Source organism: Kryptolebias marmoratus, linkage group LG1 (assembly GCF_001649575.2).
Source record: "Kryptolebias marmoratus isolate JLee-2015 linkage group LG1, ASM164957v2, whole genome shotgun sequence".
In the NCBI taxonomy this organism is placed as follows: Eukaryota; Metazoa; Chordata; class Actinopteri; order Cyprinodontiformes; family Rivulidae; genus Kryptolebias; species Kryptolebias marmoratus.
Window position 1 is genome coordinate 14,394,442 of NC_051430.1, and position 14,080 is coordinate 14,408,521.

The 14,080-nt window shown below is 37.8% G+C and overlaps 3 protein-coding genes across 4 annotated transcripts; 2 read left to right on the forward strand and 1 right to left on the reverse strand.

Moving 5' to 3' along the window:
* The first annotated feature begins 159 nt into the window (after positions 1-159).
* med22 (mediator complex subunit 22) lies at positions 160-4,102 on the forward strand. Of its 2 annotated transcripts, XM_017417324.3 has the most exons (5): positions 160-293; positions 484-631; positions 789-869; positions 1,973-2,181; positions 3,527-4,102. In XM_017417324.3, exons 2-5 carry the CDS (start codon positions 509-511, stop codon positions 3,717-3,719), a joined length of 606 nt encoding a protein of 201 aa, XP_017272813.1. In that variant the 5' UTR covers positions 160-293; positions 484-508; the 3' UTR covers positions 3,720-4,102. The 2 variants fall into 2 exon arrangements, with proteins under 2 accessions (XP_017272813.1, XP_017272814.1); XM_017417325.3 differs by lacking the exon at positions 3,527-4,102 and having other exon boundaries at positions 1,973-3,149.
* Positions 4,103-4,432: 330 nt separating this feature from the next.
* Positions 4,433-8,985, reverse strand: lg1h9orf78 (linkage group 1 C9orf78 homolog). The gene is made up of 9 exons (XM_017417322.2): positions 8,827-8,985; positions 8,605-8,664; positions 8,469-8,520; positions 8,305-8,375; positions 8,104-8,181; positions 5,695-5,892; positions 5,465-5,601; positions 5,271-5,375; positions 4,433-5,107 (listed from the first exon to the last, which is right to left on the reverse strand). Exons 1-9 carry the CDS (start codon positions 8,904-8,906, stop codon positions 5,010-5,012), a joined length of 879 nt encoding a protein of 292 aa, XP_017272811.1. The 5' UTR covers positions 8,907-8,985; the 3' UTR covers positions 4,433-5,009.
* Positions 8,986-9,034: 49 nt separating this feature from the next.
* On the forward strand, positions 9,035-13,434 carry nfu1 (NFU1 iron-sulfur cluster scaffold homolog (S. cerevisiae)). Its single transcript, XM_017417323.3, has 8 exons — positions 9,035-9,157; positions 11,058-11,158; positions 11,388-11,523; positions 12,044-12,110; positions 12,197-12,314; positions 12,412-12,475; positions 12,562-12,736; positions 12,961-13,434. Exons 1-8 carry the CDS (start codon positions 9,099-9,101, stop codon positions 12,988-12,990), a joined length of 750 nt encoding a protein of 249 aa, XP_017272812.1. The 5' UTR covers positions 9,035-9,098; the 3' UTR covers positions 12,991-13,434.
* Positions 13,435-14,080: the final 646 nt, after the last annotated feature.

Genomic DNA, 14,080 nt, shown 5'->3' on the forward strand with positions numbered 1-14,080 from the left:
AAGATTTGATTTATTGTAAAGCCTTAAAAAATATTGATCATGACAAATTTAAGAGATTAGAAACCAGGTCTGGCTTATTGAAAGCAAAATATTATGCAAATTAAAGATTTAAAGCCTTTGCACAGTTCTGTGGAGTTGGGTCTGATGCTGTATAAATGCTGTCGCTAGGGCGCGGTAAGAAGCAAACAGACCGGATGTGAGTTACCTTAAAACTGGAGGAGAAGAAGAAGAATCGACCGTGAGGTTTTGGTTTGTTAGAAAAAAATACTATTAACAAAGAATGCGATAAAAAGGTGAGTGATAAGTGTTTAAAATAACTATAAACACTTCTTGCGGTATAATAGGAAGTTTTTATTGGGTGTGAGTTTTCTCATTCGTTTGTTGTTGTTTTTTTCCCGCTCGCGCTGGTTAATGTTTTTTTAATTATTAGTATTTTAAACAACCCGCTGAATGTTTTTTGTCTCTGTCTTTAAACCTGAACAGGTGTGTTTTGCTGGTCATTCTCATCATGGCTAACCAGAGAGTGCTCCCTCAGAGCAAAGAGACCCTGCTGCAGAACTACAACAAGAGGCTCAAAGATGATATCAAGTCCATCATGGACAACTTCACAGAAATCATCAAGACAGCCAAAGTAAGCATCATGGACACCTCGTCGTTTAACCCGTTTGATCACTTTTATTTAGCTCCTGTTGTCTCATTAAAACCTAACAGCATCACTGTCGTCCTGTGGACTCGTCTTAGTTTTAATTTCTTCTAAGAGCCGGGTAACTTTTCCTCTCTTCATCCAGATAGAAGATGAGACTCAGGTTTCTCGACCAACCCAAGCAGAGCAGGACCATTACGAGATGCACGTGAGAGCTGCCAACATTGTGAGTGTGACACCTAATCAGCTCTTTATTTATCTGCCCTGTTTCGACTGAAGTATCACCTCACAGGTTGGTTGTAAAGAGAAATAGGAGGCCAAGAGAGGAGCACAGGGTGAGCTGGTTACATTCACACAGCTTCCTATGGAGCAGACATTTGCAGGAAATTATTATTTTAAAGTTCTTATAGCATCACTGATTAAATTAACGACCTCACATTCTTTAAATGATTGCATATAACCTGCTACCTTTTATGCCAGTGTTAAACTAAGATCATCTTATGATAAGTGACAGAGTTATGTATTGGTCAAGCCTCATGTGATTTATCAAGATGTTGGTGTTCAGGATGACTCACAGCTACTGCCACGGTAGATTTTAGCCCAGTATCTGTAACTTTGACTTAGTTATAGTCATTTTTGGGACAAATCATCAACTAATGTTGATTAGCAAAACTCAGTTGTAGATGTACATCCAATGATTACTGTCTGAGAGTTTCATTCAAATCCATTCACTGGTTCATGAGATATTTTGCTAACAGGCAGACAAAAGAACACACACTGACACGGTCCAAAACACTATCACTCTTTCATAATAGCAGTGGAGGCATTTTTATGGCCGTGATGGTCAAAATATGCAAAACTCAACACAGTTTTACAGGAAAAAAACAGGCTAAAAATTTTAACAATTACTTAATTTCACAAAAGGGCGAGTTATCAGAAAACACTGTTCCATTTCACAAAATATTACATTTTCTTAAATGCATTTTACAAATCATGAAATTGAAATGCAACAGCTTTACATGGAATCATAGTATTTCAGAAGCTTAAATTTACTTTCTAGAAAACGGCAAAGTTAAAAGAACAATACTGTTTTTACATAATATTTGTTTGGAGATTTGTTTTTAACTTTTCCCTACTCTGTTTTTGTGATTTCTAAAATACTGCAGCATTTCTACTCCAAAATCTTGTATTTAGGAGGGAAAAAACATTTAGTGGAAACGTTAATTCTTTGTCTTGAAGCTGTAAAAGAATCTCTTCAGTTCAGAAAACAAACCAGAAAAGTCAGAGTTCATCATTTTCAAACCGTCCTCCGTGATCATGTTGTTTCAGGTCCGTGCCGGCGAGTCCCTCATGAAACTGGTGTCGGACCTAAAGCAGTTCCTGATTTTGAATGACTTCCCCTCCGTGAACGACGCCATCAGCCTCCAGAACCAGCAGCTCCGCTCGCTGCAGGACGAGTGCGACAAGAAGCTCACGTCGCTGCGGGATGAGATCGCCATCGACCTCTACGAGCTAGAGGAAGAGTATTACTCCTCCAGGTACAAATAATAGGCCGCCCGTTCCACCGCCCCCTTCAAACGTCCCGTGCCCAGCGGCGTTTCACCTTTAACCTTTTCACTGCTGAGCCGCGAGGAAGGGTTCAGCTCCCACCTCTCCATCTGACAATATTTGGCTTTAAACTCCTCGTCGGTTCAAACCATCTGTAAGGGTCAGAGTCAGCCTGATTTCACTAAGTGCCTTTAATTTGTTACTGTTCAGCAAGTGACCTTTTTCTTTGTTTTTGTTTGTTTGGCCCAATAACTGGGCAAACACGAAATATCTGCTGCATCAGCATTTCCAGCTCTCAGACTCCGAGTCGACACGTATTTCTAGGAATCCAGTAGAGTTTCCTGTTTAATAGAAAATCATTTTGATGCTTGGTGTGTGTTTACTGCAGGGTTGTTTTTGTTTAATCTAAATGACGATCAGGACTTTTTTTTCCTTCTCTGCGGCAGCTGATAGACTTGAGACATTTTAATAAAGGCCCGCAAAGATTTATGGTTTAATAAAACGCAAAAAATGAGCCCATTTTGTCTGTTCACGAGAATATTATTAATGCAATAAATTTCTATGAATTTTAAGCACTTCATTTCCCTTTTTTTTCCAGCTGTAGATGAATCGCTAGAAGGTAAAACAAAGTGGAAACAATATGAAAATAGTTTTTGTATCATTTTTATCTTAGAAAATATTTATATGCTATATTTAAATTCTCCATATTAAAATGGTCTATATATTAGATTTGAAGAATTAATTGTTCAATTAGGCCTAATTTTCTGCTGTTTATTTGTTGGAATCTGATCTAATTCTACTAAATAGATGTCTATTCTGTAAGAGGAAATCAGAAAGATGTAATGTTTCTGAACCAAACATTCAGAGTCTGTAACCATGGAAGGAGCGTGGTGCAGTTTTAGATTTGTCCCATAAACTCAGAACAAATCGAGAAATAAAGCAGAGACAAAACGCTGAAGTAGTTTGTGTTTTCTTCAAAGAAGGTATGACGGAGCATTTCTTGGTTGTGTTTGGAGCATGCTGGGTGTGGACCTACCTGCCTTTCTTACTCTGCTATTTCCATCAGCAACTAATTCCAGCTGCCTGCTGAACCTTAAAATCAAGTTGACATTAGTTCTAAATCCTAAAACAAAACCAATCGAACTCTGGTTTAACGCGGCCATCGTTTCCAGTGCTTCTGCACAGCTTCCATTGCTTCTAACGAACGTGTGCTTTCCTGTGCTTTCCTGCGTGTACCAGTGTTTCATTTCTGACCTTTGGCTCTTGTCTGCTCCTCTCCTTCTGCGCTGCGCTGACTCTTTGCTCCCCCCCTGCCGGTGTTTCTGACCTGCAAAGCTACAGTCAGTGGGACAGCACTGACCTGCCTCTGTGCGAGGCCTACCGCCGCAGAGACAGCTGGGCCTCCCGGGACAGCAGCGGCAGCTCGGCGCAGGACGACCGAGAGGACGCGGACGGGACGCCGTCTCAGGAGACGAACCCCCAGCTCCACCTCAACGGACACGGGACGGCGTCCGTGGAGAAGCCATGAGAGGGGAGGGACGGATGCGCTGGGCTCGGTTGAAATCATTTTTGTTTCCGTTACACCAGTAGTTTTGTTGACCTGAAACCAGACTCCTTATAGGGTGTATAAATCTAACAGCACTGAACAAAATAACTTTAAGAATCAGAAGAATATTGGCTCTAAAAGCGAACTCTTTGTAACATTCCTTCGTGTAAATTAAAATGGCTTTCACGTTACCTAAATTTACCATGAAGCAGTCAATTTAAAAATAAGCTATTTTTTAAAACTTTTTATGAATTGAGCCCAAGTGTGTGTCGTTGTTTTTTTGTTTTAACTGTCAAACTTTTAGTTAGGTGACTCATGTTTTGTTGCTTGTCATTTAAATCAAAATAAACACATCCTTCTTTTTATTCTGTAACTTTTCTTTTTTTCCCTAAAAGCAATAATCCAAACATACAAATAAAACTTGATGCTAATCCATTCAGCGAAGGGTGAATCAGTCTGTTACATCAGATCAGTTGGAGGGAATAAATGCTCTGATCTGATTTTCTGTGCAGCTTTTTATGTCCTGGGTATTCCAAATTACTGCACAGTAGTTACATAAAACACTTGTATACTTGGATAAATGTCTTGGTTTGTGTCAAATCATGTAATTTTACACCCCTCAATAAAAAATGGTTTAAAAATTTAGACAGTAGCCAACTTAAAGGAATATGCTAGAAAAGTCTTGGAGCTTAAAGTAAGGTGAAAAGCTTAATTATCTAATTTATTAAAAGAAACAGAAAATTCACAGATTTATAGCTTAAACTACAAACTTTTGGTCAAAGTAAATATTCTGCATACAATTTAATTCATAAGCTCTTTATACATTTTGGTTTTAAATCTATAGTTTGCAAAAAAACAAGTTGTCAAATAAAGTATACATTTTACTATAAAATGAAGCAGATCGAAGAACCAAATGTACGAGTCTCTTGTGTATGTGACTCCTGGTTGCATCGGTGTGAAGTCAAACAGCTAACATTGTGGCGACCAATCACAGCAGAGCATTTCTCTGTCCAATACCTCAACCCCGCACTGTTTCTAAGCACTTCCTGCACTTTGATTCATCCTTATATGATTTAATCAGCTGAGTAACTTTAGCACAAATACATACAATTAATGTACTGTTTCCAGAGAACAGCTGGAGGCTTTATACAACATCTACAGGATCCAACATGGGAGTTCTGCCGTTCTGGCTTAAGGTAAACCCGTCAACAAGTCACTGCGACCCAAACTAGATGGTACCATGAGGAGTAATTTCAAACCCACAGCAGCTCATTAATATCTTCGGTTCATCTTCTTAAACTTCTCATAGTGGTAGTCGTCTGTGGCCTTCTCGTTGTTGGGGCGTTTGCGGGGATTCGGTGGTGACGGAGCTGCGGGTTGATAAAAGAAGGAATCTTTTAGATTATTTCAGTTTAAATAAAAAGATAAATACAGGCACGTGATTTAGTAAAAAAAAAAAAAGATAAACGCTGAAAGCTGAGTCTCCACAGTTCACAGAGTCCGTTTCTGTTTCAGAGGTGAGAGGTCTCGTACCTTCTGGACCTGGTTTCTCTGTGTCGCCCACACGCAGTGGCCTCGCTTTGGGCTCCTCTCTGTGTCTGTGGTGCCTCTGGGGTGCATTCACATCCTCGTGATAGACTAGGAATGTGAAAAAGAAACAGGATCAACAGACCGGATCACTGAAGCAAACTTTACACCCGCAGTACGTTCAATCACTCTGGACTCACAGCGATTATGTTGGACGTAATTAACAGCGATGTTTGTGGGAACAAACGACGTGCCGAGGTCTTTTTTCTTGTTCCTTTGTTCTGCCAGAAGCTTGGCCTTGGCATCCTCTGTCTGGATGATGTTTTTTATCTTTGCGCTGGGAAAAAAAAAAAAAGACGAACGGGTTACTCAAACCTTTAAACACCAAACATGAACTGAATTACTGAAGAATCTCTGTTTCTGCACATACTCTATGCCGAGATCAACTTCCGGGATCCCACTCAGCATCTGATTGGACAACATCTCCTCCGTCTTCTTGGCGGAGTTCACTCGGATGTTCTCGGGAAGTTCGTACAGGTGGTCCTCGGCGTTTTTCATTTTCACCTTTTGTTCCTCCGCCTCCACCATGCCCTTCTTCTTTTTTAACTCAGTCTCTATGTATTTCATCCTGGAAAGAAAAACATACCATCTGTTTGAGTCCGTTATTACTGAGTTTCCATCAATGCGCTATAACAAAGCAGAAATATTCCAAATTCAAGTGGCTGACGAGACGATCATAAATCTAAGGTTCTAGATTAAGGTCAAGCCATTTGCCTGATTCTTTTTTAGTTTTTATCCACTTTCTTTTGTAGTTTTTACAGCTTTTTTGTTTATACAAGTTACTCCCTCCTACTAAAACCCTGCCCCTGAAATGGCTTGCCTGCTTCATGAAATCAAAAGGTGACATACTTCCATAACGTCTGTCCAGCAACTGTTTAAAGGAAAAAAAAAAAAAAAAAAGTCCAACAAAAGCTGTCTTTGTTTGCAACCTTGGCTGTCTCAATGGTCAACATCTGCAGGAGGTAACTGCAGGATTTGGAGCAGAAAACATCCGGTTGAGCAATGACTGATTTCAAGGAATACCTACTGTTAACATCTGAAGTTGTTTAAAGGGCAAAACGTGAAGTAAACAGCAGTATTACTTCTTTTGCAAAAAAAAAAAAAAAAACTAAATCATATTTGAACTAAACTATTTTAAAAGCCTTCTTGATAGAAATTAAACCGTAGTGTTTGTTGCCCATATGCATGAAAATTTAGCTGGAGGGATTCAATTAAACGCCTCCTGTTTAGAAGAGAGGCATAAAATAAAACAACAGACCATAAATTCTCAGAATAAGCACATTGCACAACACTGATGTCAGTGAAGCTTGCAGCCAATTATGTTTTGTCATAAAGAAATCATTTCCAGCTGGCGAAGCCAAAAGAGAGGAAATGCAACACTTGGTCGGAGTGCAGCTGCCTTGATCCAAGAAGGTTTGAACTCTACTTCGACCTGACAGCTCAGTGTTGGGCCATTGGCTGCTTTCTACACAACTATGCTGCATATAAAAGTGATCTGTATGAGTATGTCTACGAATGCATCATACTGTTGGAGAGTGGAGAATCTTACAGTTTGAATGAAGTAAGGCATTTTACAGAACAATCACCACAAAGCAAGGGTGTCCAACCCTGGCCCTAGACGACCACTATCCTGCATGTTTTACTTGTTTCTCTGCTCCAACACACCTGATTTGAATCAATGGGTGATTAACAGGCTTCTACAGAACATGAAGAGGTAATTTAACCACTGAATCAGGTGTGATGGAGCAGGGAAACAAATAAAACATGCAGGATGGTGGCTCTTGAGGACCAGGATCAGACACCCCTGCTACAAAGGATACAATCAACACAACTGCAATCGAAATAAATAAATTGTGTCATCACATTTTTAAAGCCTTGTGGTGATCAATGATCAAAAATTATTCTTTGTTTTTCATTGACAAAGATCCCAAAATTCCAGTTCAGTGGAACTTTTGACACCCCCCAACCAGCCTTGACTACCATATTTTCTTTTATAGGAGATTTCTTTTAAATTAGATAGCACTTGTCCCTATTTTTACACATACCGTGTCACATTTCCAATTCAAAATTTAACATGTTTTGATAATGGTGATTTTAAATTCCAGCCAGGGTTTCTGGCAGTCAATTGAAACCTCACAAGTAGAGATTTTGGATTTGAACACAAAACGTTTTATATCTGATTTCTGATTTTCCACTGACCTCCAGTGGGCCAAAAGATGCCCAAGTGTGCTCCAGAACCAAATGTAAGATAAGCCTGATTTTTGGCCTCTTCTGAAGGTTACCATTCTACATTTATCTCAAAGTTAGCTTCACTAAATGTTACTGGAACTGAGATGAACAGGTGTTTAAACAGACTACAACGGCACATTTTTCCCCACAATTCTTTGCGTCACGTAACTTACTGGTGTCCGGTTGTTCAGATGTGGTCAGCTAGACTCTTTTTACCCACATGCATTATTTTAACATCATTATGTATAAACCTAAGGTAGTGCATCAAGGCAAAATGCAGGGAAAAAGCAACCAAACAATATAACCAGGAATTACAACTGTATGTCTCCAACAGATGGTTACAGAAGGTGCAGTCCAGGGAAAATAACGTCAGCACTAAATCAGATAATTATTTTGTGTAATTAACATTTCACATAGTAGCTTTATGTAATTCTAAAAGTATTGCTAACATGACATCCGCACACATGGTAGCACATTGTTAATGGCTAATATTGTAATTATGTATTGTTTTGTGTATATATTTACATTGCAGTAACAAAAGCATACATACATGTCTGCATCCTCGTCCCTCCTGTTAGTCTCAGCTGAAAACGACGTGCCCAGGTTGAGGTCTGTCTCATCTTCTGTCCTGTATGTGGATCATCATGAATCAGTCACTCCCATCAGGAGACATAGTGTTTTGTATTGTTGTAAAAACATACTAAAGCATACATTCTGGTAATTTGATTGCACCAAAATCTGGTTTACTTACATGTCTCTATTCCTGTCTTTCACTTTCTTCATGTCTACAACCCCCCCAGTCTTCAACTTGAAAGGATCATTCTGTTGAAAATGATAAATGCAAGAAACAGAAGCTAATAAAATAAGTTACAACTTAAACACAGCCATTCGTGGTATTTAAGAAACATTGCTTACATCAATTTCAGCTTCTGGCGGCAGTTTCTCTCCAACTAATAAGGCGGTCACACTGCACAAAAGTAAAATATGAATGTTTATTCACATCGAATAAGTAAGAGTTATGAAATACGAGTATGCTACAATTCTGCTATACCTGACTCCGCTCTGTCGTTTCCTCAAACTCTGAAGCTCTTTAGCCTCTTCCATTTTCATTCTAAAAAAACGCAAATAATTCATGGGTTAGACTGTTTATATAAAATATGACTCAGATGAAATAACGTGTGCAGATTCTACACTTTTGATGCTAACACTGCTAGCTCGCTAGCACAACGTTACACTGAGAAAATATTTTCATTTGTTAAATAAAGTACTTTACCGGACTTCTTCTGTTGTCTCATCCTCCTCCTCTTCATCTGAGGATTCCTTTCTCCTTCTGAAATTTTTACCACACGGCATTTTTTTGTGTAAATTTACTAAGAGCTCCGTTCAAGCTGAACACTGGACAATATGTCGATGGGTGTTGTTTTTTTTTTTTTTTTTTTTTTTTTTTTGGGGGGGGGGAAATCTTTAACCAACGTACAATAATAATCCGTCACTTCCGGGGATGCAGAAACCACTTCCGTCCTGGGTTGTTCAACCACAACAATCATGGCGACTTATAGACAGGTCGGTAGGTTGTTGAGGATTTCTGCAGGACTTTCACGACCGTAAGTGTATTTGTTAGATGGAAAGTTGTGAGCTTGTACAGTTTTTGAAGTTATCATTCTTCAGGTTTATCTTAACGCTTGTTTTATTGTTTAAGCAGAATAAACTGTTGAGTGACGCAGACTCACGATCAGTAGAAACATTATAGAAGGACATGCGTGGTCTTACCGTCATGTTTTCTTCTTTTAACACATTTTAAAGTCTACTCTCTTTGTTGTCCTAAACAGCTGCGCAAACTAAAGTCAAATTAGTGTGCAGATAAATTACCACCCCTAAAACTCAAATGTATTTGTTATCTTTTTAATTGTTTCCATTTTAACTTGTGGATGTAGCAATATGTCAACTGTAACTCATACCGCAAATCCCTGATTGGACGGCGTATTGATTCTGACTGACGTTTTCTGTTTTATCTCCTTTCAGATAAATGAGCCTTCTGGGTAATCAAAGTTGGTTTTTTTTTTTACAATTTAAATAACCTCAGTTATTTAAATAACCTCAGTTATTTAAATTGTACTCTTTTGACAAATTGTACAGAAATAGTTTTTTTAATTACTCATATTAACGTCATTTATCAATTCATATAAATATAAATTCACCAGGACATTGCTAGACATATATCTTCACTTGTGCACAGCCCACTTGTGAGTTGTCACCTGTGAAGCCAAAATGGCTTTTTGATTTATTGCACATTTGTTCTGCAATCTTCAGTTATAGCATTTTATTTTAAATTTCATTAAAAAGTGTCTCGTGACCATCAGACAGCTTTGAACACACTGCTTTTAAACAGTAGTTTACCATTCTTAGATATTATTAAGTTGTGCAATGATATTTGCGGATTTTGTTGAATGTAGTTTTGGACATGGGTCTAACTTTAGTTTAATTCAATTCTTTGATAGGTTGTAGTTAAAACAGTCGAGCTAACTAATGAAGTTATTTGTTTGAACTAAAACCTTTACTTACATCCTCACTTAGAACCTTTTGGTGCCAATTGTTTATTACACGTTTACTTTATTATAAGTTGTATGATGTTTTATTATTTTTAAAAAAGGTTTGTATGTGTAACTTTGTGTTTTGTGTCGTTTATTTAAAGCCCCTCTTCTGTTTTAAGACTAATTTTAAGTTCTAAATGAAACAGCAGTACAAATGCAAATTCGACCATGTGCCAGTAACATGATTTGCTAAGTGTTAAAGGAAAGTTCAGTGCACTGTTCTAGTGTTAAGATAAAAAAGATGGCACATAAAAATAGATAAAATACTATTTTAAATATTAACACAACAACAAAGATTTGTCGGATGTAACTACACACACAGGTAAACAAAGAAAGAAACTCACTTTATTCCTCTTGTATAGCTCAGTCATGGTTGCTGTTTTAAGTTTACAGCAAATCTTTTTTATGAATGTTGTTTGTTCCCTTTTGCAGCCTTTCATTGTTTATTATAGTTTGTTTTTACATTCATTACATTTACATTTGTTTTATTTGTACAAGCTAGATGTGTTTAAAGCATTGTACCTTAAGCTTCTAGATTTTGGCATATAACAGTGCTTTTGAGAACAGGATCTATTAGCTTTATCTGTGATTTAAATGCAATCATGAACTATGCTGTCTTTTTTCCAGGACAAATAAGATAATGTCCTATCGCAGTCATTGTATGTCCACTTACCTACTATTCAACAGTTTGTGTAACCATTGCCACAGAATCCACAGGGCTACAGGTCCTCTAACTTGGTGCACAAATGAATTTGTAGAGGATCATCGATCCTTAGATTTTAACATCACTTCTGCCACATAACAAAGTATAGAAAGTAAATGTATCAGACACATTGGATTGCTTGATATGCATTGATACCTATGAAATATATTTGTGTAGTAACCCTTTTTAATATCTTTTGTTATCTTTCAGTCTTGCTGGCAGTGGGTGTCAGAGCAGTGGATTCCACTGGCCCTCACAAGCCACAGGAGTTTCAAACAGATGGCCACAGAACCCCCTCTGGACCGTTCCTGGTATGTAATAGTCTCGGATCCTCTTGTGTTCACAGATTTTACACTGAATATGTTTAGACTGGACAATATGTTTGTACTCTTTATACTGTGGTAACAAGTGCTCATCAGGTGCCTGGATGTTGTGAGAAAATCTTGTATCTGCACGTTCAGGGCAATAACAAGACGTGCTCAGGTGGCTTTCTAAAAACTCCTGTTACATTCTTGGTCATTGTGTTTTGACTCTTTTCAGGAAGGACCATGTTTGTGCAGACACAGGATACACCAAATCCAAACAGCCTCAAGTTTCTGCCTGGTCGGACAGTTCTCGAGGAAGGAACTATGAATTTTGCCAGCCCTCGTGATGCTTACTGCTCTCCTTTAGCCAGGTATAAAGCTTCTTATATACAAGTGTGCTAATGTAAAAGTAATGTGTCACGTTATTAAAGAAGGTATTTTGATGTGACACAAATCCCAGATTGACTGCAAGTAAATCTGTTGTAGTTTTTCTGACCTTGTTCCCTTTTTCCACTCAGTAGTGAAATGAAAACATTACTCTGATTTTCAGGTAGACTTACAACTGGTGAGACATGTTTTTCTCTGTTTTGTCATATCGGAATTGTAGGAACCAAAACATTTATTCTCTAAAACCAAAAAAGGGGGGATTTCAAATTCTTAGATCCACTGTTATTCTGCTGGTTTTATTTCTGACTTTTAACAAATGTATAAAAACAACCTGTTTAAAATGCTTAATATTTGCATACCTATCAAATATGTGGAATCGATCTCTATTTTAACCACAATGCCTATTAATGGGATCATTTCATTACAGTTTGTCTAAAAGTGTCACTGCATTAAACCAATTTGGCATTAATTAAAAACATATTTAAACTCCTGTGTTGTCTCCAGACAGCTTTTTAGGATTGATGGAGTTAAAAGTGTCTTCCTTGGTCCTGATTTTATCACCATCACAAGGGTAAATTCAAGTCCAGCATCTTTAAATCTCAGCGCTGTGTAACGTCATCACGCTGGTTCACTTGTTTTCTCTTTCTCCCGACTTAGACTGATGAAAATATGGAATGGAAGGTAATTAATCCTGATGTTTATGCCACAATTATGGACTTCTTTACTTCCGGACTCCCAGTTGTGAACGAGGACAGCAAGCCAAGCGCCGATACAGGTGCAGAGGAAAAACTTTAAAATTTAAAAAAAAAATGTGAAACCTGTTAGCCAAGCTATATTTCAAAACCAAATACAATCTCTGCTTCTCTTCTCAGCACCATCAGAGGATGACGATGAAGTAGTTGCTATGATAAAAGAGCTGCTGGATACACGGATAAGGTTACAGCTTACAGAGATGCACATTGGCGCTGTGATAAATGGTTTTCTGACTCTTACTCACACGTGATGACGTTCTCGCTCACCAGACCTACGGTGCAGGAGGACGGAGGTGACGTTCTGTATCGGGGCTTTGATGATGGCATCGTTAAACTGAAGCTGCAGGGCTCCTGCACCAGTTGCCCCAGCTCGGTCGTAACGTTGAAGAATGGGATCCAAAACATGCTGCAGTTTTACATACCTGAGGTTGAATCCGTAGAAGAGGTTTGTTTGACTGTTTTGTTATAATTCATTAAATATATGTGCACCATATCCAAAAAGATTTGAACCCTGTTGTGGAACTTATTTGCCCAAATGTACTCTCATTGCTGAAATTTATTTAGAGCACAGTTAAAGATTGAACAAACACTATTAAATGCAATAAACTAACAGATAATAAGAAGACAAAATGCAACCTAAAAGTGTTGACTTGCTTTTTTATTTTATAGGTGAAGGATGAGGAGGCAGCTGAAGTTTGAGCCAAAACAAGAATATGATTGGCACATTCCTCTCTCTCTCTCCACAGAGGCAATAAAACTACTCGTTGTAACGCACAGTTTCATACAAGAACTGGAAAGTTGGAAAGCTCATCCCCTTTGTTTGTCTTGTATGGTTCCCCAAAAAGTGGCACATTTTCAGGATAAAGTTCTTTTGTTTGACTAGTTTTTTTTAATCCTTTGTTCTCAATCATGTATTTTGGGTGGTTCTGTCCAGCTAAATGTAGAACAGAACCGATCAGACCCAGAAACTCACTGCACAGCTGAAATAAACTGAATTTATTCTTTTACAGTGTTACACAACTTCTAAATCAACTAGAGGTCAAAACAACCTGTAGGCAGAAAACACACATTATGAAAACTGTATATATAAAGGTACATACTGTATATGTATGTATTTACAGTAAATAGATTGTTTAAAAAACACATTTTTGCCGTGTTCACTTCTTGTCTCATCACTAAATAAGTAATGAGTAAAATATATGTACAAATTTTAGGAACATTAACTTCCATCACTGCAAACATACAGAAGTACCAGTAGATGATGCTGACAACTATTTCCTATAAAGTAGTTGATGAGATGTTTCCGTGTTGAAATATTGCTGTCATTTGTGGCCTGTTAACAGATATTTTGAACATGGAGGGATGCTAACCAGAGGCTTAAAGACATTATTCTGACAATTTAGTCCTTAATGTGTTTATTTTAGGGTCATGATTTTACTTTTCAGTGTTTTGACTAAATCGCTGCAGTTTTGCATCTATATGTTTTTTGATTTATTGGTATTCATCAGACTTACATTTAGCGTCATTTGAAGAGTTTATACAATAAAAATAAACTTGAGAAAATGCATTTTCTGCAGAAATGTAGGATGAATGCTGAACACTGAGTTGTTAAACCTCAAAGGAGCAGAACTCTAGCTAAAAGCTAAATGTAGCAAAAAGCCAGCTAAAAGTTGCAGAACAATATCTGAAAACTAAAAGTAGACTAAGAAGACAAAAACAGAGCAAATATTTGAAGGATTTGAAGAGATCTATGTGCATTCCTATGGGAGAAAATCTGTAGTTAAAGTTT